Source organism: Pelodiscus sinensis, chromosome 22 (assembly GCF_049634645.1).
Source record: "Pelodiscus sinensis isolate JC-2024 chromosome 22, ASM4963464v1, whole genome shotgun sequence".
Lineage (NCBI taxonomy): Eukaryota > Metazoa > Chordata > Testudines > Trionychidae > Pelodiscus > Pelodiscus sinensis.
The window spans coordinates 18,948,386-18,969,919 of record NC_134732.1 but is presented as its reverse complement, the minus strand read 5'-3'; the positions used below and the strand labels follow the sequence as shown (position 1 = coordinate 18,969,919).

At 45.3% G+C, this 21,534-nt stretch overlaps 1 protein-coding gene across 2 annotated transcripts in view; it reads right to left on the bottom strand.

Moving 5' to 3' along the window:
- COL5A1 (collagen type V alpha 1 chain) overlaps nucleotides 1–21,534 on the bottom strand; it is a 319,312-nt gene that overhangs the window by 155,739 nt on the left and 142,039 nt on the right. For both annotated transcript variants that reach the window (XM_075905279.1, XM_075905278.1), the window contains exons 5-9: nucleotides 19,708–19,839; nucleotides 14,419–14,565; nucleotides 12,239–12,487; nucleotides 6,310–6,474; nucleotides 5,369–5,425 (exon numbers count right to left, since the gene is read on the bottom strand). In XM_075905279.1, coding sequence (XP_075761394.1) covers nucleotides 5,369–5,425; nucleotides 6,310–6,474; nucleotides 12,239–12,487; nucleotides 14,419–14,565; nucleotides 19,708–19,839 — 750 coding nt within the window. The remainder of the gene's footprint in view (nucleotides 1–5,368; nucleotides 5,426–6,309; nucleotides 6,475–12,238; nucleotides 12,488–14,418; nucleotides 14,566–19,707; nucleotides 19,840–21,534) is intronic.

Below are 21,534 nucleotides of genomic sequence, written 5' to 3'. Positions count from 1 at the left end.
GGGAGCACGGGTCTGTGGTACTGGAATTTGGACCGATGCAGAAGCGGTACGTATCACAGCTACACGGGCTGAATCCCGGCTGATGGGGTGAGACCAGAGGCCTTAAGAAATCTCTTCCTTTCTGCATCAGGAGCACAGGAACTGAGTGCAAGGACTTCTCTAGCTCCGGAGAGACCCTTCGAGTGTGACCAAGCTTCTGTTCAAGGGGCCACGGTCTACAGGACATAACTGACTAGCACACAGTAGGTGTTAGCAGTAGAATCCAGCTCTACACACTCTATTTCCTCTTATTTCAGAGGAACCGGGGCAATAAGTAAAGCAGGGGCGGGGAATCGTTTTCGGGGCAGGGGCCGCTGACCCGCAGGTAAAAAAAATTCAGTCAGGGGCTGCACACAAGTCAGAAGCAAAAAAAAAAAAAAACCCACCTCACTGACACCTGAGATGCAGAAAGACTCTCCCCACATTCCCCTCACATGCCTGGATAGTAGACTGTGTGCCCCAGCTGCATGGGGGGAGAGGCCTGGAGCACCAGCATGGGCTCCCCAATACTGGGGGAGTGGAGCCTGGATCCGGCTTGCCTGGATCTGGCCCCTGAGGCTCGGGCCTCGCCAGTACTGGGGGTGAAGCCCCAAGCTGCAGGGGCCGAATCCAGGCAAGCCAGGGGCCACATCCGGCCCCCAGGCCTCAGTTTCTCCATCCCTGAAGTAAAGTGAGTAGGGGGAAGAATCACTAAGTGCAAGAGGTCCCGGTTGTGGGCCTTCATTGAGCCAAACTCCAAGCTGAGGCTCTCCAGTCCTGACCATTTGGGACCAGAGCAGGGAGAGGACGGTTCAGTCTTTATGGCCCACGTGGCTACTGGCCGCTCTGCTGAGATGGCTGACAAAGGACGGGAGAGGGGGGCGGTTTCAGTTTCCCTGCTCGCAGGGAGTGATGGGCAGAAATTGCTGGCTGCTTTGCAAAGAAAGGACGCCGCTAAGCCTCTCTTCAGTCCATTTCCTTCGAGAAACTGGACCAACGAAGGCACCTCCCATCTGCCTGCGTGGCAGCTTTGGAGACTAGCTTCATCTCCAGACTTCCACCTCCTCTCAGGGCTGATAAACTCCCCTCAGCGCCGCAGAAAATCATTGCCCATATAAGGCGCCTTATGACCTTCCAGAGCTCCTGGGTGCCAGATTTATGTGGGAAATACTTGAAACAGTCTCTTGAATGGCCACAGCCCTGAGAACTTGGCTTCCCCCAGCCAATCGGCAAAGCAATAAAGGCCCCTCAGAGAGGACGGGAGAGGAAGGTCTAATTAACCTATTCATGCTACAGACCGCCTGGGCATGCTCCCATGTTTATCCGTCTGTTTATGTTAGGCTCTGGCTTTGGGGACATCTGGAAAGTCTCCTCAGTGAGAAATTCCAACAGTTTACATTATCGGTACCACACCACAAGGCAGAGGAGCAAGAAACAGGCTGTGTGACAGGCGGGAGAGACACGCAGGGAAGAGGAGGGAACAAAAACTCTGACCAGGAGCTGCAGATGTGAGAACCCATTCCGTCCTGGCTTCATAAGATGTTAAAGCGCTGTGAGAACGTTGTTCCTAATTTGCTTTCACCGCTTTGCATGAAGTCTCTCCGGTCTACGTCTCAACTCTGTCCCCATCCCAGAGACCCTCTTTCTTCCCCCTCCTTTCTCTGCACCCCTCCGCTGCTATAAAACGACAGGTCTCGTTAGCAGTTTCCCAATTTTGCATCCGTGCCAAGAGCCATCCTTTTCGGACAGTCTCTCAGCAAAAGGACTTGCAGAGCCATTTGTAAAAGGACATGGACATGGGGAGCCCTTAAAGTTAATCTGAAGGGATAAAAACAAAACTGTTGTTTTAATTTACCAGCTTTCCTCTGAAGAGCCCAAGCATGTTAATAAAGGTACTATAATCCTGTCCCTTTTTTTGGGCGGGGGGGAGGAGAGGGTAGGGTCAGATGTTATTCACAGTGTCAACATGTAACACCAGTTATCATAATGTGGCATCGTAGGCCTTGTTTACACCCAAAAATTAGGTCAGTTTAACTACATCGGTTGGGGCGTGAAAACAAAGCTGCTCAAGGGTGAGGATTTAACTAACCTAAGTCCCCATCTAGATAACACTACGCTGATAGGGAGATAGAAACCCCTCTAGACTGGAGAACCCGCTCCCATCAGTGGATGTAGTGTCTACACTAACGCACTACAATAGCACAGCAGTGCCACTAATGTATACACATGCTCTTAATTACAGTTCAAAGAGAACAAAAGAACAACCAGACTGGGTCAGACTAAAGGCCCATCTTGCCCAGTATGCTGTCTTCTGACAGTGGCCAATGCCAGGTGTACCAGAGGCAAAGCACAGAACAGGGACTCATCAAGTGATCTATCCCCTGTCACCCATTCTCAGCTTCTGACAGGGGCTAAGGACACCATTCCTGCCTATCCTTTGGCATTATAGATGCTTAGGCCATGTCTCCACTTGCCGGAAGATCAACGCTCTAGTAATTGATATTCTGGGGTTTGATTTAGCAGGTCTAGTAAAGACCCACTAAATCAAATGCTGAGGGCACCCCTGTTGGCATGGGTGCTCCTCACTGTTGCAAGGAGTAATGGACCTTTATAGGAGCTTTTCTCCTAGGCTAGGTCTAGACTACACTTTTTATCAGAAAAAGCTTTTTCCGATTGCTTTTGCAGAAGAGGATTTTCCACCATTTGGCCCCATCTATGGCGGAAAAGCTTCCTCTTCTGCGGAGCCCTTATTCCTCATAGAATGAGGCATACAGGGCTCCCCAAAAGAGCATGTTTGCTTTTCCACAAAAAAAGCAGAAGAGCAAATGTGTTTCCTGGACTCGGCAGAGTTTTTCCGGGATACCTAAAACCCACCAGTCTAGACGTACCCCTATAGATCTCCCACTGTGAGGCCCCTCAGAAAAATCAATGCAAGGTATGTCAGCTCCAGCTATGCAATTCACATAGCTGGAATTGAGTATCTTGCATCCATTTTCTCTGGAGGTGTAGACCTGGCCTTAGCTGGACCATTCAGCTCAAGGTTGTGCTAACCTGCTGCCTCCAGCAAGTGTCAGCACTGAGTAAGGATTGAAAGGCAGATGGACTGAAAGTTCAGAGGACTCTTTCCTTCCTCCACCCCCCACCACTGCAACCCAGCAGCTCTGATGGAAGGAAAGTGCCTTCGCTAGAAGATGAAGAGCACGAGGAATCTGCATTTCGCTCAGCTGAAGGGAACTGACAGAAGAAAGGAAAGGCAGCATTTGGTCTTGTTTATTTTCTGGCAATGGCTATATATGCTCCAGTGTGACTTGAAATAGCTAAGGCAGCCAAATTCTTTCTGGATGATTACACTTAACTATTTTGTTCGTTCTGTAACTTTTCAGATTGGACAGGGGCAGGCTAAGTTTAAGCGGGGGAGGGGCTTAATTTTTAATTTTTTCCCTGTATTTGAAGAAGGCTTTCCACACCTCAGTTAGATAAACGGGGCCATTTCGTTCCCTTTGTTCACAGAATAGAGGCTGGGCCCAGAAAGGGAGGAATTGACTTGGAGGAGAGGGAATGCTCTTTTAAAAGCACGGGTTCTAGATTTCAAAACCCTCCCTCCCCCACCGCTCTGGAAAAGGATCAAACAGGAGAGAAATAAGGAAGTGGGGGGGGGGGGGAGGGGAACGGATGGGAAATGCTGTCCTCTCTTTGAGCCCTGTGTTGGCATTCTGCCAACGAAAAATTAGATTAACTGAGTTACTGGTGAGCAACGAATCTGTGCTCGGCCTTTCGGAGACTCCGGAGCAAAGCTGAATGGGGGTAATGGAAAGATTCCGAATGCATTGGGGTCTTTCTTGGGGGTGAGCAGAGGGATGCAGATAAATTGAGATCTTACAGGGCACTTATGGATGGGAAAGGGGCTATGTCATAACAGTTCCCTTCCCTGGGAACCTGTCAATCAGAGCTCACTACAACCAGTTGATCCTCCAGTTAATCCCATCAAGCCAATACACCCCGTGGAAAAGGAATCCAACTGGTCCTCCCATGGGCCATCAGGTAAACTCTGATCACACAGGGACTGAATTTTCAAAAAAATGTTGAGCATGGACATCTCACTCTTCTGAAAGCCAAGTGAGGCTTCAGGTTCTCAGGAGCTTAGAAAATAAGGCCAAGAGACTTTAACAAGGACTTTAATCTCAGCTTGCATCTCAGACCCCAGTCAGGTCACTGGAAAACTCCTGTAGATGATAAAGTGAGTGCAACGTATTTTACAACTACACTTCAAAACCAAAAACTGCCTCAAGCCAGGCCTACACCAGGGGACAAAATCGAACTAAGATATGCAACTCCAGCGTTGTGAATAGCATAGCTGGAATCAACATAAATTGGTTAGAATTATTGCAGCATCCCCACTGCAAGGAGTCAACTTCCCTTACTCCTCACGACCCGGTGGAGTACCAGAGTCCACGGGGGAGTGATCAGTGGTTGATTACGTGGGTCTTTACTAGACCCGCTAAATCGAACCCTGGGAGATCGATCCCAGCAACATCAATCTCCCATTAGGTAGGAACAAGTCCTCAAATCGGGGCCTGAGAAACTCTTGCTCATAGCGCAGGCAAAGAGAGAAGTAGAGAATGTAGAAGCTCGGTTCCGAACAATTATACAGGAGCAGTTTCAGGGTCTTTAACCACATGGAGGGAATGGACACTGAAGCAGAAAATATTCTCAGCTTCCACAGCTGTGTGCTGGGGAACCCTTTCCTAGCCACAGATGTGTGCTCCCCAGCTGTAAAATTAAGGGTGGACATGAGCTGCAAAGTTCAGACCTGGATCTAAACTCTCCCATAACTGTAGGGATTCCAGATGGAAGGCTGTTGTTCAAACCTATGACTAAGTAAAAGGTGCTGGAGTCCCAAGACAGGATCTTTCCATTTCACTTGTACATAAAAGTGGTGAAAAAAATTGGTCTAGGAATTGTTAGAATTAAAAAATTCTTACAATAAACCCTCCTCGCAAAAATCATTTTCAATTCATTTAAAATGTCCAGAAAATTTCTTACAGATTTTTCTATAAAATAATTTTTTCTCAATGTCTTTTGAAATGATTCCATAGAAAACACTGACCATTTCCCTACAAGCTGCATCTCATAAGCATCAGACATGGCTGCAGAACATATGGATCTAGAGCTGCTTTTCAATTCCATGGAGAAGATGAGTGAAGTAATTAATAACTTTTACTGGGCCAACTTCTGTTGGCGAAAGAGACAAGCTTTCAAGCACCACAGACCTTTTTTTCCAATATTGGACACTTCCATGTACAGATTCCCACACCGAAGAAGAAATCTTGTAGAAGGAGGACATCCTTACCGGTTCAATGATTGCAGGCTCTCCCTTCTGTCCTTTCTCACCTCGTGGGCCACCAATCTGTATCACACCAGAGAAACACAGGCAGTGAGTTAAAGAGGATATACACTAGTTTCAGTTAGATTCAGACTAGGAACCAGTTACTGGAGGATTGATGTGCCGGCGATCAATCTTCCAGAGTTTGATTTAGTGGGTTTAGTAAAGACCTGATAAATCAAACACTGAGGGTGCCCCCGATCGACCGAGGTACCTGAGGAGTAAGAGAAGTCAATGAGAGCAACCTCAGAAAAATCAGCGTAAGGTACGATGACTCCAGCTATACAATTGTTGAAGCTAGAATTACGTATCTTACACCAATTTTTTCCACTAGTATAGACTTGGTCCAAGACACAGTCAGCAGAGCCCACACTACTCAAGGGCAAAACTTGGTGCAGAAGACTCATAAAAAAGAGCAAAGACTTATTTTGTTACTACCTAAGTTTCTGTTCCATCTCTCTAGTGTACTGCAGTATCAGGGGTCTTGTAGAGTGGATTAGTTAAATTACATTGAATTTCTATGTGGACACACTTTTTCAAAATGTAAGTAGCCTTAATCTGATTTCACTTTAACTCATTTTGTAAGTGAATTAAATGCAAAAGAAGTAAGTGACTTTAATTCTAAATGACTGAATTCAGACGGGGGTTGAGGCAATTTACTTAATTTACAAGTCATACCTTTAGTTAATTCAGATTAATTTTTCCAAGCACTCCCATGTAAACAAGAATTAGGAATCTAATGACCCTTTTCCTTGTATAACTCCTGCGTATTATCTGGGGGAAGTGAAAGGGATTGAAGAAATATGGCAAGGTTTCCTGCCTGCCCCTCTGACAGCTGAAAAACTGGGCTAATACAACAGCTGGAAAGAAATTCAAAAAGGGTCTGAAGACAGAAAGTCTTCTCTTACCCCTTCATACTCTGTCTCTTGGTTAGCAGGCATTCCTGGCCCAATATCAGGAGAGACAGTTCTGTCATAGTAGGTATCATAGTAATTCCCATCATACTCTTTTATTGTCTCTTCGGTGAAGTCTTTATCTTGGTCGTCTCCTCCTTGCCCCGTTCCCACCTCGGCCTGAAAAGAAGAACAGAAGCATGGGTCAGACAATAGATGACCTTTAACCCACCACATGTTCTAAAAACTAAGGGGAGAGCTTTAGGATGTCTCCAAACAGAGAGGCGCTTTATGACAATGGCCCCAAGGAAATGCAAATACAAGGAAATAACGAAAGGGTGTTTAGTAAAGTAGCATCTCTACTGGATTCTAGAGTCCACCAATGGACTCCTTCAAGGGGACTGGCAAGATACAAAATGCTGCACCCATACAGAACTCAATATGAATTTCCCATGGGCTTCCTATATGCTTCATGAAATATATTGCAAGTGTAAAACATCATGTGTGGAAAACAGAGAGAGCATGAACAATAACACATGACAAAAAGTTCCAGACACTCCACCTTAAGAGGCCTGAGGCTAAATGCTCCACTACCAGCTCATTTCACACCCCAGAGAGTCAAACCTCCAGGTTAACAAGCATACAGAAATGTACATCTGGTCTCATATCTAAAATTCATACTGAAATATTAATTTATCATTATGAATCCCACATGTTACAAAGACCCTCCCATTTTTGATGGGGGGCGGTTCCTTTTGTTCACTCCTGAGCTGTTCTGAGATCCAACATTACAGTGAGACTTGTTCCAAAAGCAGAGCACTGCAGGTGTGCACTTTTGCAAAACTTAGTTATTGGAGGGGGGCCGATTCATTCACCAGCACACATTTCTCCGTAAACATATTACTCCCTTCTCTGATTCCTAAGAGGAAATATATATTCAATCGCTCAGCAAATAAGAACATCTAGACAATGCATCAGAATTTCCTTGCTTCTGTCCAAGCCCATATGCAAACAATGACATCATACTTCTGTAACTAGGGCATCCTTGAATCTAAAGACCCTTGTAAAGAAGTATGATTTGATGGGAGCACAGATTTTTCTCCTGTGCACGTAATAATGAAAATGGTCCATAGCCTTAATTACTTCCACCAGTTCAGAGAGATGTTCTTTCACCATCAGAAAGGAAGAATGTAAAGTTGCTGTAATATGTCACCTTCCATTCCAATCCTTGTTCTTGGGCCAAAACTGCTCATATTCCATAAGTACGAGCATTCGTGTCCAATCTGAAAGAGGTCTTACAACATAGATAAGCTAACACTGTTGGCTTTTTTAACTCTGCAAAGGCCAAGTGTTTGTCAAGGAAATCACAATTTAGCTATCACTCTCAGCTTTTCTTCTCTCACTTAACAGATGCACATTCTGCCATGCTGGCAAAACCAGAAATGAAAACAGAGTCCTGGAAAAATTCTAAACTCCTGTGAGTCTGAAGGAATTTAGCTACTTCTGCACCACCTTTTCCTCTCCTTCACCCAGTGGAAATTTCTCTCTCACTGTTCAGCAGACCAGACGTTCTCTTAGCAAGACCTCACATTTCCTTAGAGTCAATTTAACCGTAATTGTGCGGATCTCAGAATCTGTTTTGTGCCATAAACGTGGAACATCCTAACTGGAAGTCCTTCTTGTTTGAAATGTTAAAACTTACAAACTCAAAAGCGAAGTCTTTGCGATTTTTTTTCCAATTTATTTTTAAACAAATCAATTTGCTTGGAAAAGAAGCAATGTTTGGAATTTGTTGACAGAAGGGGGTTTCGGTGTGAAAATTTGACATTTGAGGGGAAGTTTGAGGGGAAAAAAAGCCCTCAAATAGTTTGGATCACAAGGGGACCTGAAAAAACAGAGACAAAAATCACACCCAAAAGTTAGCGAATTTCTTCTGTCACTTTCAAACAACCTCATAGAAACCAAGTTTTCCATCAATCCTTTTGTTGGGAAATTAAGCAGATAAGAATTTAAAATTTTGACATCTGCTTCTGGTAGAGAATATCTTGCTCCCTATAGATCAGTCATCGAACAAAGCATATTTTCACCTCGTTTCCATATTTCACAGGCATACTTCTCCATACTGAATTTTCAGAACAGCTTTACTGGCAGTTATCACACAGTTATTAGCCACCGTGTAATCTAATTCCAATGTGAACTCAGTTCATTGACTAGCTCTGCTTCCAAAACCCCCATGCTCAGTCTCCAAAAGTTGCATTTTTATAAACCCAAGTTACCCCATTTGTGAACTTCTGCTAGTTCTCCGCTCACAGTTTCCATCTGAGTCCAATTTTAGAATGGCAGTCCCCAGCATTATTAACAGGCCTGGTCTAATGTTCACAGTGCGCGTTTCCTGTGACAGGAATTTAGGAATTGCCATACTGGATTCAGACCAGTATCCTGTTTCCAAGAGGGTCCAGTGTCAGCCGCTTCAGGAAAAGAAACTTCCAGAAATTTGTGGGATTTATTGCCCACTCTCTCCAATTCCCCATTATTTCAACTTTCCAATTCCATATTCCACTAAACAGCAAACTGCCCTTTTCTGCTGTTGCTGGGCCCAATCCAGCCACTGCTGTATGTAAACAAACCCTGCAACTGTTGCATGTAACTCCATGTTTTGCCCTGGGGCGGAGAGCCATTCTGTTTCTTGAACCAGGTGAAGAATGATCGTTAAATCACAAGTGACAGCCAGGCAGGGCTGAACATCCGTCCATTCAAAGGCTCAGGGTTTGCAAGAACGGTCTCCCCCAGTCTTTGCACGGCTGCTGGGGTTCGTGTGCAACGAGGCAGGATGCATTTTCAATCCTCTCAACTGTTCCCTATCTCCGAGCGGAATCCCATTTCTCATCACAAAAATCAGATGCAGATTTCAGCTTCAAGACCGCAGGGCCCCCATTTCTACCTCCCTCTTGAGCATTTCGGTGCGCTGCTGTATTCTCATGAACATTAGAATCCTTCCAAGTCCACAGTGAGATGTAGGGCCTGTGTCTTCCACCCACTGATTTGGACATGAATACATTGGTCGGTTGCCCTTCTATTTGGTCGGAACGTATGCCAGACCCATCAATATACAAAAATCCTCAGCTTGCTCACAAGCGTTTCCCTTGTTCTTCCTGCCTTGGCTTTAAACCAGCTTGGATCAGCTCAGATGGGTAGTAGCCCGAACCTCACATTAAGGGTTCTCCTCAGGTCAAGACAACTCATTCTCTTTTTGGGGGCTAATTCCAGCTGCACCATTCAATCTGATCCATTCAAGCTAGCTGCTAAGCCTACGGACTCCCTGTTCCTTTCATCAACCATTCATTGGCATCAAGATGTTAAATGGGGAAAAATTATTCGCTCCGGAGACTGGTTTTCCCCTTCTAACACTGAATGCTTCCATTTTACACCCACGGACAGGCCACTCTCTGTTTCACCTTCCCATGTGCCCTGTCGTTCATCCTGGAGTTAAAGCTTAGGCACTAACGTGTTTTCTTAGCTGAAGCTTGTTTCTTTTCTGATTCTAACAACCAAATTGGTCTTTGAGCCTTTCATTTCCTTACCCGGGCATTTTCCAGAGTCATCCCATCCCATCCTATCTGTAGCTTCTCTCCTAGTTACGTCCACACTGCACATTTATTTTGGAATAAGCTATTCCAGAATAGTTATTCTGAAATAGCTTATTTCAAAATAGCACGACTACACTGCAGGGAAGCCTCAAAATTAGTCCGAGGCGGGCTTCCCTAATGTAGACGTGCTATTTCGATTTAGAGCCCCAGGAGGCAGTAGGGAGGAATAAGTTAGAATGGCCCTGGTGAGGGGCTATTTCAAAATAGCAGAAGTGGAGCATCTACACAGCCCCTATTTTGAAATAACTATTTCGGAATGGGCAGTATTCTTTGTAAAATGAGGTCTACAGAAGTCGGAATACGCCTCCTGTTATTTTGAAATTGTCTCAAAATAACACTATTGCTGTGTAGACACTCGCATTCTTATTTTGGAATAATGCCATTATTCCAAAATAACTTTGCAGTGTAGACACATCCCTACAGAGTTCTTGTTTAGCCAAAGAATTCTGGCTGGTGTATATTTCCTGGGCAACTTTCTCATTTATTTGTTTGTTCAGACTGGTGCTCAGTTCCACAACAAGTTTTACCAGGCCACCGTATCTCTTCATACAGCCTACCTCTCTTCCCTCACTGTATTTTTTTATTCCCAATTGACTGGACTTGATCTCTGCCTTGGGATTTTCTTTCGTCTGTCACTGGCTCCTCTCCTGTCTCACTTTTTAATTCATTCTGGGAGACATCTCTTCCCCAATTTTAATTCTCTTGGCTGGCCTTTGCTGCTTCTTGGGCACCTTTCATTGCTTCCAGGACAGGTGTATTTTTGGTGTCAGTATGACAACTAAATTCTCCCTATCTACTTTAAGAGCAACCAACAACTTCTGCCAGTGCAAAAATTATCGTCTGGGAAACAGTCTCCCTCCATGGACATCTAGTGTCAAGGTTTCTGGGCAGAGGAGTTTGGGAGAGGGCTATTTCCTTGTAATGAGAGAAATTTAGTAGGCACAGACATGGCATTTTTAGTCCAATTTGATGATAACACCAAGAGGGACTTTTCTGAACATCAATATTACATAGCAAGAGCTGGACACGTTAAATACAGACTATTCAGGAAACAACCAGAGCTCCAGAATGCAGATGTATTCAAGCTTACAGGCAAACTTCTTTTACTTACCTCTGCCCAGTTAGATAAAAGGTAACACAGATAACAGGTGTCACGAAATGAGACAACACAAAATGGACTGTCTACATTACTTAAGTGTCTGTGAATTGCTCAGTAACTCAACCAATTATTGCTAGAGTAGGTCAGGGCAAAAAGGGAACAGTTTTGGGAAAAATATAATTTTACCCTTTAGAATATTGAATTTTTGAAAGTTCACATGTTTTGAACAGTGACCTGTCTAGCACAGAGAAGGAATTTTTAACAACATTTAATTTCAAAATTTTTTGGAATTTCTATTAGCTTTAGGTAATTGTCCTTAGGGTGCTTTGCAGCAGACTTTTGTTGGATTTGTTGAATTTCTGGCATGGAGATTTCCCTCCATATCCTAGTTAATTTCTTTTTAGAAATGCTGTGAGAATTTCCCCACATCTGTATATTTAATAGAAACTGGCCACGAAATTATGACAACGGTGACAATTTTTCACATATGGGTGGAAGCGATAACATTTTGGGGAAGGAGGAATAGACCTGCTTGAACAATGAACTGATTTGTAGGGAGTGCAATACATTTCATCCAAAACATACAGGGAGAGAGTCACCAGAAAAACATAATCATCCACCACATGTTCATTGTGAAAGTTTGAACCTCGTCTCACTATTACTAGAACTGTTAGGAACGTATAACGCCTGTAGCCACGATAAGTTTTGACACTTCAAAAGAAGCTCCCAATTCCAAATGGGAACAAAAATATGAAACATTAAAAAATGTCCAAAGAATTTTGAACTGAAAAGATCAGAATGAAAAAACGACATTTCCTATCAAATCAACAGTTTGTTTGTTTGTCTTTTAAATTAACTGATGATTCCAAATTGAAACACTATTTATTTTGATTCTCACGGCTGGGAATTTTTTAAAAAAATTAGTCAAAACCACCATTTGCCTGGGCAAAACATTGATTTTGACTAACACCAGATTTTCTGACAGGAAAACTTTTTCCATGAGAAAAATTTCAATGAGTTCTGTGTAGCAGTGCTGTGTTCACACAGGAAAAATGCAGGAGGATGAATATTGTTCAGGGAGGCCCTTTTCTCTACAAGTGCCTTGGACAGTTTAAGTTTTCCATAAGGACTATCACATGAGACCCTTTGCTGTAAAGGATTAAAAATATCAAAGAAAAAACTCCTTGAAGGAAATTACATTGGTTGCGTTGGGGGTGATGACTGTGCTGGCGGGAATTTCTGCTTCAACAGCTTCTTCAGTAAGGATATCCGGATTGTCTACTTCTCCATAGTTGATGTCTTCATAAGGGAGGGGAGTGTAGTACTCCTCGTTAATGGTTTCATAATTATATTCGTCCACGATGGGGTCATCCACCTTCTCCTCCTCTTTCGTTTCCTGCCTGTTTTCCATCACTGTGGGTGCTTGTGTGGGTGGAGGGGTGAGTTCCTATTGTAAAATACAAACAGTGTCCAAGTTAGAGAAAATAGGATATTCTGGTTCTCTTACCAGCTAAGACAGGGGGTTGAGAATGCCTTTCTGTCTAAAACTGGAAGGCTCCTTAAAACCAAGCAGGGACCTGACTGATAGCTCAGTGAAAAGCTGTAAGGACCTAGAACAGTGTTTCTTAAACTTTTTAAGACCGAGGAACACCAAACAATATATATTTTTAATGAGGAATACCAAGGTTTTTATGATGAGCAGAAAAAAAGAGGGGGGGTTATTGACCCCCTCCCCCCAAAAAATGGCAGAAAGTTATTGAGGAAAAAAAAGTCGCCTGCCCCTTTAAGGGCGGTCATTTTGAACTCTTGTTGTTTAAAACAGTGTAAGAAACACTGACCCAGAATGATGTTTTCAGCAGTGACTACTAATTTTGGGTGTGTTGTGAGAGACCTACAAGCTTGATTTTCAGATGTTCAGAGCAACTGGTAGCAACACGATCTGGGGAGACTCAGCTGCTCTGAAAATCTGGCCCGAGTGGTCTCGGGCTGGTGTTCCAAAACTAGCAGGCACTTCTGAAAATTTAGGCCTCAACATTCAGGGATTCAAAATGCACAATAGAAAAAAAATTCTGAAGGCAAAAGCGACTACCACTGCGGAAGTGATGTTGCCAACGCTGTGCAATTTTTACATGGGGGTGCAATTTTTGCATGGAGTAACCTATTAATTCTCGCTTTAATCCAGCTAGCACAGGTTAAAATACTAGTGTAGGTCTGGCAGCACAAGGACATTAATCAGGGTATAAGCTGAACCCACGCTGTCAAGTCGATACCAGTATTGTGAGCGGTGCTAGTGTAACCTACACACCTAGCATGGTTACTGAGCAATGCAAGTGGTACCTAGACCACAGCAACAATTAAGATCAAGAGACCTCTACAGCATGGGCTGGGAGCCAGCTGGCTTTTAGCTCAGAAGGTAGAGGCTCCTATACTCAGCTCCCGAGATCCCAGGTTCAAATCCACCTGGTGGTGGTTACGCTAGCTAGATTCAAGCTAGCACGGACGTGCCTATCTGTGCAACAATCACACAGTCAGCATAGACACATTCTTAGTGCACAAAGGCACTACCTTGCCTCAAGCATATTTTCCAGGTGCAGACCATCGCAAGATCCCTCAAGCTCTTCTGGGGGGATGAGGCATCATATACCACCAAGCTTTTTATGCAGCCTCATTCATCTCAAAGTTCAGGCCTCACATTACTATGGAAACCTCACACGGCCGTGCACAAAGCACCAATGCAAAGCACCAATCTACAGTAGTTGCGTCCGTGGTAAGCCTCCAGCTTTTCACCTCTATGCCATGCGTTTGTCTATAAAAATTAAGAATGGCCCAAGACTTTGAATCAGGGCTGGGCAAGATGCAGCCCGGGGGCTGGATCCGACCCACTGAAGACTTTGATCGGTGGATGGCATCTGGCCGCTTTCTATTTATATCCTGCTGCCCGTGCCTCTGAATTTCCAGGCAGTGGCTCAGGCAGCAGGATCCTATTTAAATGGCTCCGGCTCCCAGTCACAGTGCTACCCCGGCAGGGGCGAGAGCTGCAAGCCCTTTAAATGGTCACAGCGACCCTGGCGGCTGCCAGGCAACACAGTAACAGCTTGGCTGGGAACCATGAGTCCTTTGCGGTGTTTTCAATTCAAAGTCTCCAACCCCAGACAACTCTGCCCCACCCCTTCTGCCTTAGGCCCCACCCCTACCTGGGGGTGGAACCAGCCTGTGACCGCATACTGAAATTCATTAAGTGCCCCCCCCCCGTAAAAATTACTGCCTACCCCTGCTTTAAATAAAGCACAAGACAAAACAAAACAGGAACCCCGTTCCCTCTCTCTCTCACACACACACTCACACACACACAAACACACACACACCCTAGTCACCTACCTCTTTAATTTCAGTCACCTCTCTAACAGCTTCTTCAGCATCAGCAGGCTTGGTAGTGGGTGGTTCTGCCTTTCCTGCGTCATCGGTGTCCTCATAGTAGGGATATTCATAATAATAGGTGTCACTTTCACCATCTCCCTCCGTGTACTGTAGAGGAACCACAGCAAGAAAGAAGGTGAAGGCAGATGACCTGTCAGGAAGTTCCCTGGCAGTGGTTGCTAGGCCAGGTGAATTTTATATTCATATGTTCATGTAAAGGGCCCGATGCTGTGGCTGCGTGCTGCAGAAGCAACAATGGTAGCTGGGAGCCCTGGGCCTTTGTACTTTGACTGACCGGGCCGGGGGGAAACTGCCCCCTTTGCCCTCCCGCCCCCATTGGTGGGCCTGTGTACTGCTAAGCATTTTTTTAAAAAATGTGGGTGAGATAGATCCTGATTCTGCAAGCTAATTAAGCACGTGCCTAATATTAAGCATGAGAATAGTTCAACTGAAGTACTTAAGCACCTTCCATATTTCCTATTTTTCTCATCCTTCACTCCTTCTTTCTATGGATATAGGTGAGAGGATTATTCCAAGAGTGGGAGGGTGAGATTTTGTGGCCTGCATTGTGCATGGGGTCAGACTAGATGATCATAATGGTCCCTTCTGACCTTACGTCTATGAGTGTATGAGGGTCTGTCTACACTGCCACCCTAGTTCGAACTAGGGTGGCTAATGTAGGCATTCGAACTTGCAAATGAAGCCCGGGATTTAAATATCCCGGGCTTCATTTGCATGTTCCTGGGCACTGCCATTTTTAAATGCCCAATAGTTCGAATTACCTGCCCATGGCTACACGCGGCACGGACTAGGTAGTTCAAATTAAAGCTCCTAATTCGAACTACCGTTAAACTCCTTGCAGGAGGAATAATGATAGTTCGAATTAGGAGCTTTAATTCGAACTACCTAGTCCGTGCCGCGTGTGGCCATGGGCAGGTAATTCGAACTATTGGGCATTTAAAAATGGCAGTGCCCGGGAACATGCAAATGAAGCCCGGGATATTTAAATCCCGGGCTTCATTTGCACGTTCGAATGCCTACATTAGCCACCCTAGTTCGAACTAGGGTGGCAGTGTAGACATACCCTGAGATATTTGCTCTCTACGAGGTTCTTGTTTTTTCAGGGTTCATCAGCTCCTGCGATCCACTTTGCTTACAGTATATTTGGAGCATTGCTTTTGATTACTTTAGAAATTGAGATTTGTGATTAAAGAATAATCTCTCATAATCCTATGGCATATTGTGCCCTAATAATGCTAACATGCTTTGCAGGCTGCATAATATCCTTTCAGCTACCCCTGAAATGCAGCTGCTTCTGGGGTAGAAGTTGGCAACTGTCTCACAATGCACAGCAACATGTGCCAGGATAACAGAAGAAGCATAAAGAAATCCTGTAATTTAATTTTAGGGGGAATTTAAGGAGATGGAATTAATTTATCCAAACTTGAATTTGGCCAGTACTCCAGCATTCACACTCATGTTGAACAGTACAAAATAGTCAGCGCCTCTTCTTTTAGCCAAACTCAGATGGGAGAAAAGCAACTTGAGACAAATAAGCTGTTAAAGAAGTAACATTTCTGTTTTCATCTGCAGCCTTACAGACTGAGCAGCCTGTAGTAGAAATGGCTTCTGAAATAGGACATTTTCAGAGTTGTCAATAAGATGCCACTTTTTAAAATGAAATACAAACAAGACTTTTTGTTACAAGTGGGTGTGACAAATTCCTAACCCAGTACACTGTTTTTCTTGCTATTTAAAGGCCATTCATGGGCTAATTATTCTTTCACAAAATTCCATAGAGCAACAAGGCCCCTCCAAGACAAGCCCTTTGTAGCTCATTTTGATTGGTGAGCAACTGCATCCAAAAATATATTTAATTCCCCTAGCATCCTTCCAGATTTTAACCACAGCGGAGTCTATTTTCTTGTACTTATTTATTGCTTCCGCTTCTTTAGAGCACATGTTTTTATTATAAAAAAAAAAAAAGCAATGAGCCTTTATGTTTCTTTAGACAGAAGCAGGGCATTGAGGGTAATCTAAGGTCCAGAGAAATCAACGGAAAGACTCCTATTGGCTTTAACGTGAGTTGGATCAGACATAGGTATGTGACTACAGCAAGGGTTTTGGCTGAGGCTTTCAAAAATGACTAGTGATTCTGGGTGCCAAACTTGAGACATCTTAACGAGCCTACACTTCAGAGAGTAAGTGTCAGCAGATTCTGGAAATCGGCCCCTTTAAAAAGTCTCTAGTCTCAAAAATAAAAGGAACCCATAGCCACTAGTCACAATTAAAAATGTTGGTCTAACATAAGACCATCCATACTGGGTCAGACCAAAGGTCTCACAGCGGCCAATACCAGATAGAATCATAGAACTCTAGAACAGGAAGAGTTCTCAAGAGATCATCAAGTCCAGTTCCCTGCCCTCATGGCAGGATGGAGAACTGACTAGACCATCCCTGACAGGTGTCTGTCTAATCTGCTCTTAAATCTCTCCAGTGATGGAGATTCCACAACCTCCCTAGGCAATTTATTCCAGTGTTTCACCACCCTGGCAGTTAGGAATTTTTTCTTAATGTCCAACCTCAACCTCCCTTGCTGCAGTTTAAGCCCATTGCTTCTTGTCTCATCTTCAGAGGTTAAGGAAAATAATTTTCCACCTCCTCCCTGTGACACCCTTTTAGATACCTGAAAACCGCTATCATGGCCCCTCTCCAGCTTCTTTTTTTTCCCAAACTAAACAAGCCCAATTCCTTTAGCCTTGCTTCATAGCTCATGTTCTCTAGGCCTTTAATCATCTTTGTTGCTCTTCTCTGGACCTTCTCCAGTTTCTCCACATCTTTCTTGAAATGAGGTGCCCAGAACTGGACACAAGACTCCAACTGAGGCCTGATCAGCGCAGAGTAGAGCAAGCCAGATGCCCCAGAGGGAGTGAACAGAATAGGGAAGCATCAAGTGATCCCTCTCCTGTCACCCATTTCTATCCTAGGGATGTAAGTGACTAGTCAACTAGTCCCTCACCTAGTCCCTGTATCAGAGGCAGCAAGGGGAGGAGCAGGAGCTGGTTCCCCCCAGTACCATGTTCATTGGGGGCAGGGGAGGCAGAAGGGTAGTGGGGACCAGGCGCGAACTGGGAATCAGCTGACTCCTGGCTCACACCCGGTCCCAGATGCTGCACCTCTGCTTTTTAAATGTATTAAGAGACTGACAGCTCTTAATACATTTAAAAGGCAGAGCCACAGCGGGTTTAACTCCCGGGCCTGGGAGCTAATCCCACTGCGGCTCCACAGTTTTCCCCACTTATTGACTCAATTGACTAGTCGATGGAAATTCCATCGACTAGTGGATTAGTTGATTGAACTAAATTTAACATCCCTATTCCATCCCTCTGGCAAACAGAGGTTAGAGATACCATTCCTAACCATTCTGGCTAACACTTTCTCCTAACTATGTGCCACAGAGCTTATCCAAGAACTTACGGGATAATTACAAATCTGTTTGGAACATTTTGGTTATAATGAAATTTCAACCAAAACCAGAAAACAAAACTGAGATGTTTTCCCCTCACTGTTTTTGACCACACCAAAGAGCTTATATTTCAAAAATCAGTTGAGATTATGAAAACTGTACACATGAAATATTTCGTTGGCATTTAGAAAGTGATACAGAGATATTATAATAGTCGGCTGCAGCAGTTAGTGAGGTCGCAGTTCTCAAACTTGGGATGCTACATGTAGGGTAAACCACTCTGCTTCCTATGAGCCGTAGCACCCAAATACTCAAGGCTTGTCTACATGGTGATTTAGTGTGCACTGAGCCGAGCTGTAAGTCTACAGCATATAAACTTTTAGTGAATGGGAGCATAATCCACCTGACCAGTTATTATGTGTCAAGTTAATGTGTTGTACATTCACACTGTGGATACACACTTGCTACTCACTCTATCATCCTGCAGACAACTCATTTCACGCTCTGAGAAAACAAGGAGCAGAAAAAACAACCAATCGACTGAAGTTCACATAGTGACTCAGCAGCAAAGCTAGGACTAGAATCTATAATTCCTGAGAGCTAGGTGTGTGTACACCACACAGACACAGAGGTTTTAGAGGCTGTTCTGAGCACTTACAATGTAGCATCAGTTGCCTGGACTCAAGCTCTTAAAGAAAAAAACGTCCAGGTTACAAGGCCAAACAGTTATTCTACCTTGGCAGCATTTCACCGTCCATGCTCCAGGATGCCTTCCACTGTTGTATTGTACAATGCATTTTTGCAACCACAGAGGTTGGGGAAAGCAATCCAAGACAAACCAGTGACTTATTGAAAGAGACTCGGTAAAAATTAAACAGAAGTTAAAAAACAAACATGTGTGATCTCAGTTCATAGACACCGTGCATCTGCTTATTTACAGTGAGTCTGGCAGCAAGCTGCTCCCCAATAATTATTTTTTCCCCTTGCAATTGTTACTGGAACCCATTGCCAGCTTTTCATTCCTCTTACATTTCCAGGGTTCCCTATCCTCTCAGCCCTCTTTGATCACAGCTGCTGTGAACACTGTTGTCTTGGATTCCTTCTTCTCAACAAATTCTCCCTCCAGAGTTTTGATGCATTGGTACCCAAACCTGGGTGTCCCTCTGGGGGGGGATACTTTGTGGGAGCATGAAGCAGTTACCCTAAACTATGGTGCATGTGTAACCTACACACCTAGGGTGTGTCTAGACTACTGAGTTTTGTCGACAAAAGTGGACTTTTGTCAGCAAAACTATACCTGCGTCTACACTACCGCTGAGTTCTGTTGACATAATGTCGACAGAACTCAGCAGTTTTGTCGACACTGGTAAACCTCATTTTACCAGGCACAACACCTTCTGTTGACAGAGTTCTGTCGACAGAAGGTGTTATTGCCTGTAGGGTTGCGTCTAGACTACAGGGTTTTGTCAACAAAGCAGCTTGCTTTGTCGACAGAACTGAATGTGTCTAGACGCTCTATGTCGACAGAAGTTTTGTCAACAGTATCTGTCGACAAAACTTCCGTCGACAAAACCCTGTAGTCTAGACGTACCCCTAGTGTGGTTACTGAGTACTGCAAGTGGCACCTAGACCACTGCAACAGTTAAGATCAAAAGACCACTACAGCATAGACTGGGAGCCAGCTGGCTTTTAGCTCAGAGGGTAGAGGCTCCTATAGTCAGGTCGCAGGTTCAAATCCACCTTGGTGGTGGTTGCACAAGTACAGGTTCTTCTTTTCTACTTACGTATTCATCTGGATTAGGGTCTTGAGACTGCGGGGTGTCTGGAATGGCTGTGTCGCAGTCAGGGCTGTAGTGTTCACAATAATCATAGGCTGCCCTGGGGTCCGCCACGACCAGGAGCTGCTGGATGTCCCCCTGAGGGAATAAAAACAAGAAAGAAATCCGACATAAGTCAAAGAGTCAGCGTTTAAGAACAGACGGGGCCACTCGCTCATCTTGTTTGACGTCCTGCATAGTACAGGCCGTCAGTAACCCCAAGCCACAAGCACAGTAACCCAACAGTTGAAATTACATTAAAGCCCTCAGGAGGCTAAACCATCATGTCCACAGGCAGAGTACAAAGAGGTCCGAGGTGCACCACCACCTGGGGCCCTTCCAGTGCAGAGAAGTAAGTGAGATAGACCCAGATCCTCCCAGGAAGGGTGCCCCTACTGCTGAGGAAGGCAAAAACAAAGCAGCCAAGCCAATTGGACCAAGAGAAAAATTCTTCCTATCCCCAAAATAAGGTGACCAGAGAGAGCCTGAGCATGTGAGCCAAGTCCACCCGCCAAGCACTTGAGGAGAAAGAATTCCCCTCCCCATGCCCATCTTCAATCATGGCCACTTCTGAAGCATTGGAGGAAGCAGACGGAATAGCTCAGAATATACCACAGGGAAAACAATGCCCCTCTTGACCCCTACCGGTGACCAGCTGAAATATGGGACAAGAAAGACGCATGGGGTCATAGTACCACTGGGCTAAAGACTGGAGCCTGTACTCTGCCCTTACGCAAACAAAAGACTGAGAAATGACAGGAGGTAGAGGCCTAGTAAGCACGCTAGTCTCCTGCCCTCAAGTAATGTAGGACTGTTCAGGAACTTGGTCCGTGACAAGCCAGCTCACAAAATCCATTATCTTGGGCTGCGCATCAAGCATCCACTTCAGCCCTCGCTGTTTACAAGGGTGTGAAGCGAAGGCGAACGTAAGCGGGTACGCCCCGGTGCAGCGTACCAGCAAGAAAGTGGCTGGCTGGGGGGGGGCAGCCTCCTTGCACCTGCAGCTGGGGCCGGCAGGACAGCTCCTGGTATGCAGGGCGGCAGCTCAGACCCTGGAGTGTGGGACCTGCAGAAGAGCCCCCCAACAGGCAGGGGTTTCAGCTGGGAGCTCAGACACTAGGCCAAGAGCCCAGGCATGCTACAGCACCCCCCAGAGCCCTAGTTCCCTTCCCATGCCTATGTGCCCTGCCCCACAGCTGCCCTTTAGTTGAAACAGGAGTGGTGCAGGGAAAGGTCACCAACCAGGGCTACCACAGCCCTGAGCCCCCAATCCCCTGGCTGACTCCTGCACTCCCCACAGTCCTAGCCGCCTGTCCTAAGACCCCCACACCACCAGCCCTCTGCCCTGACTTCTGCACCCCCCCCCCCACAAACACACACCGCAACCCCTTGCCCTGCTCCCCCCCCATCCCCATTTCCACCCCACATTTAAATTTCTTACAGGTACTGACGTATGGCAATCCCCCCAACCCCTGCCCTGAGGCCTCCCCAATACAACAATACCTGTGAGAAATGTAAGTTCCTTTTGCCCTCAGTGTGACGTGACTGGGCTTTGCTTGTCACTCCCAGGTGCATTATCACAAGAAGATACCACAGCTGGAGAGAGGTCACAACCTCCACATCTCCTGGGTAGCCTCATCCCTTTCCCTGCCAGTTTGGTGCTGCTGACGGCCCTTGACAAGGACGCCCCCAAGAGGGGTACCATTCAGACAAGCTTCCCTGTCAAAGAGCTCCCTGTGCCTCAGATGAGGAGCATCCTAGGTAAATGAACTCCTTCGCTGCAGCCCAGTTGGG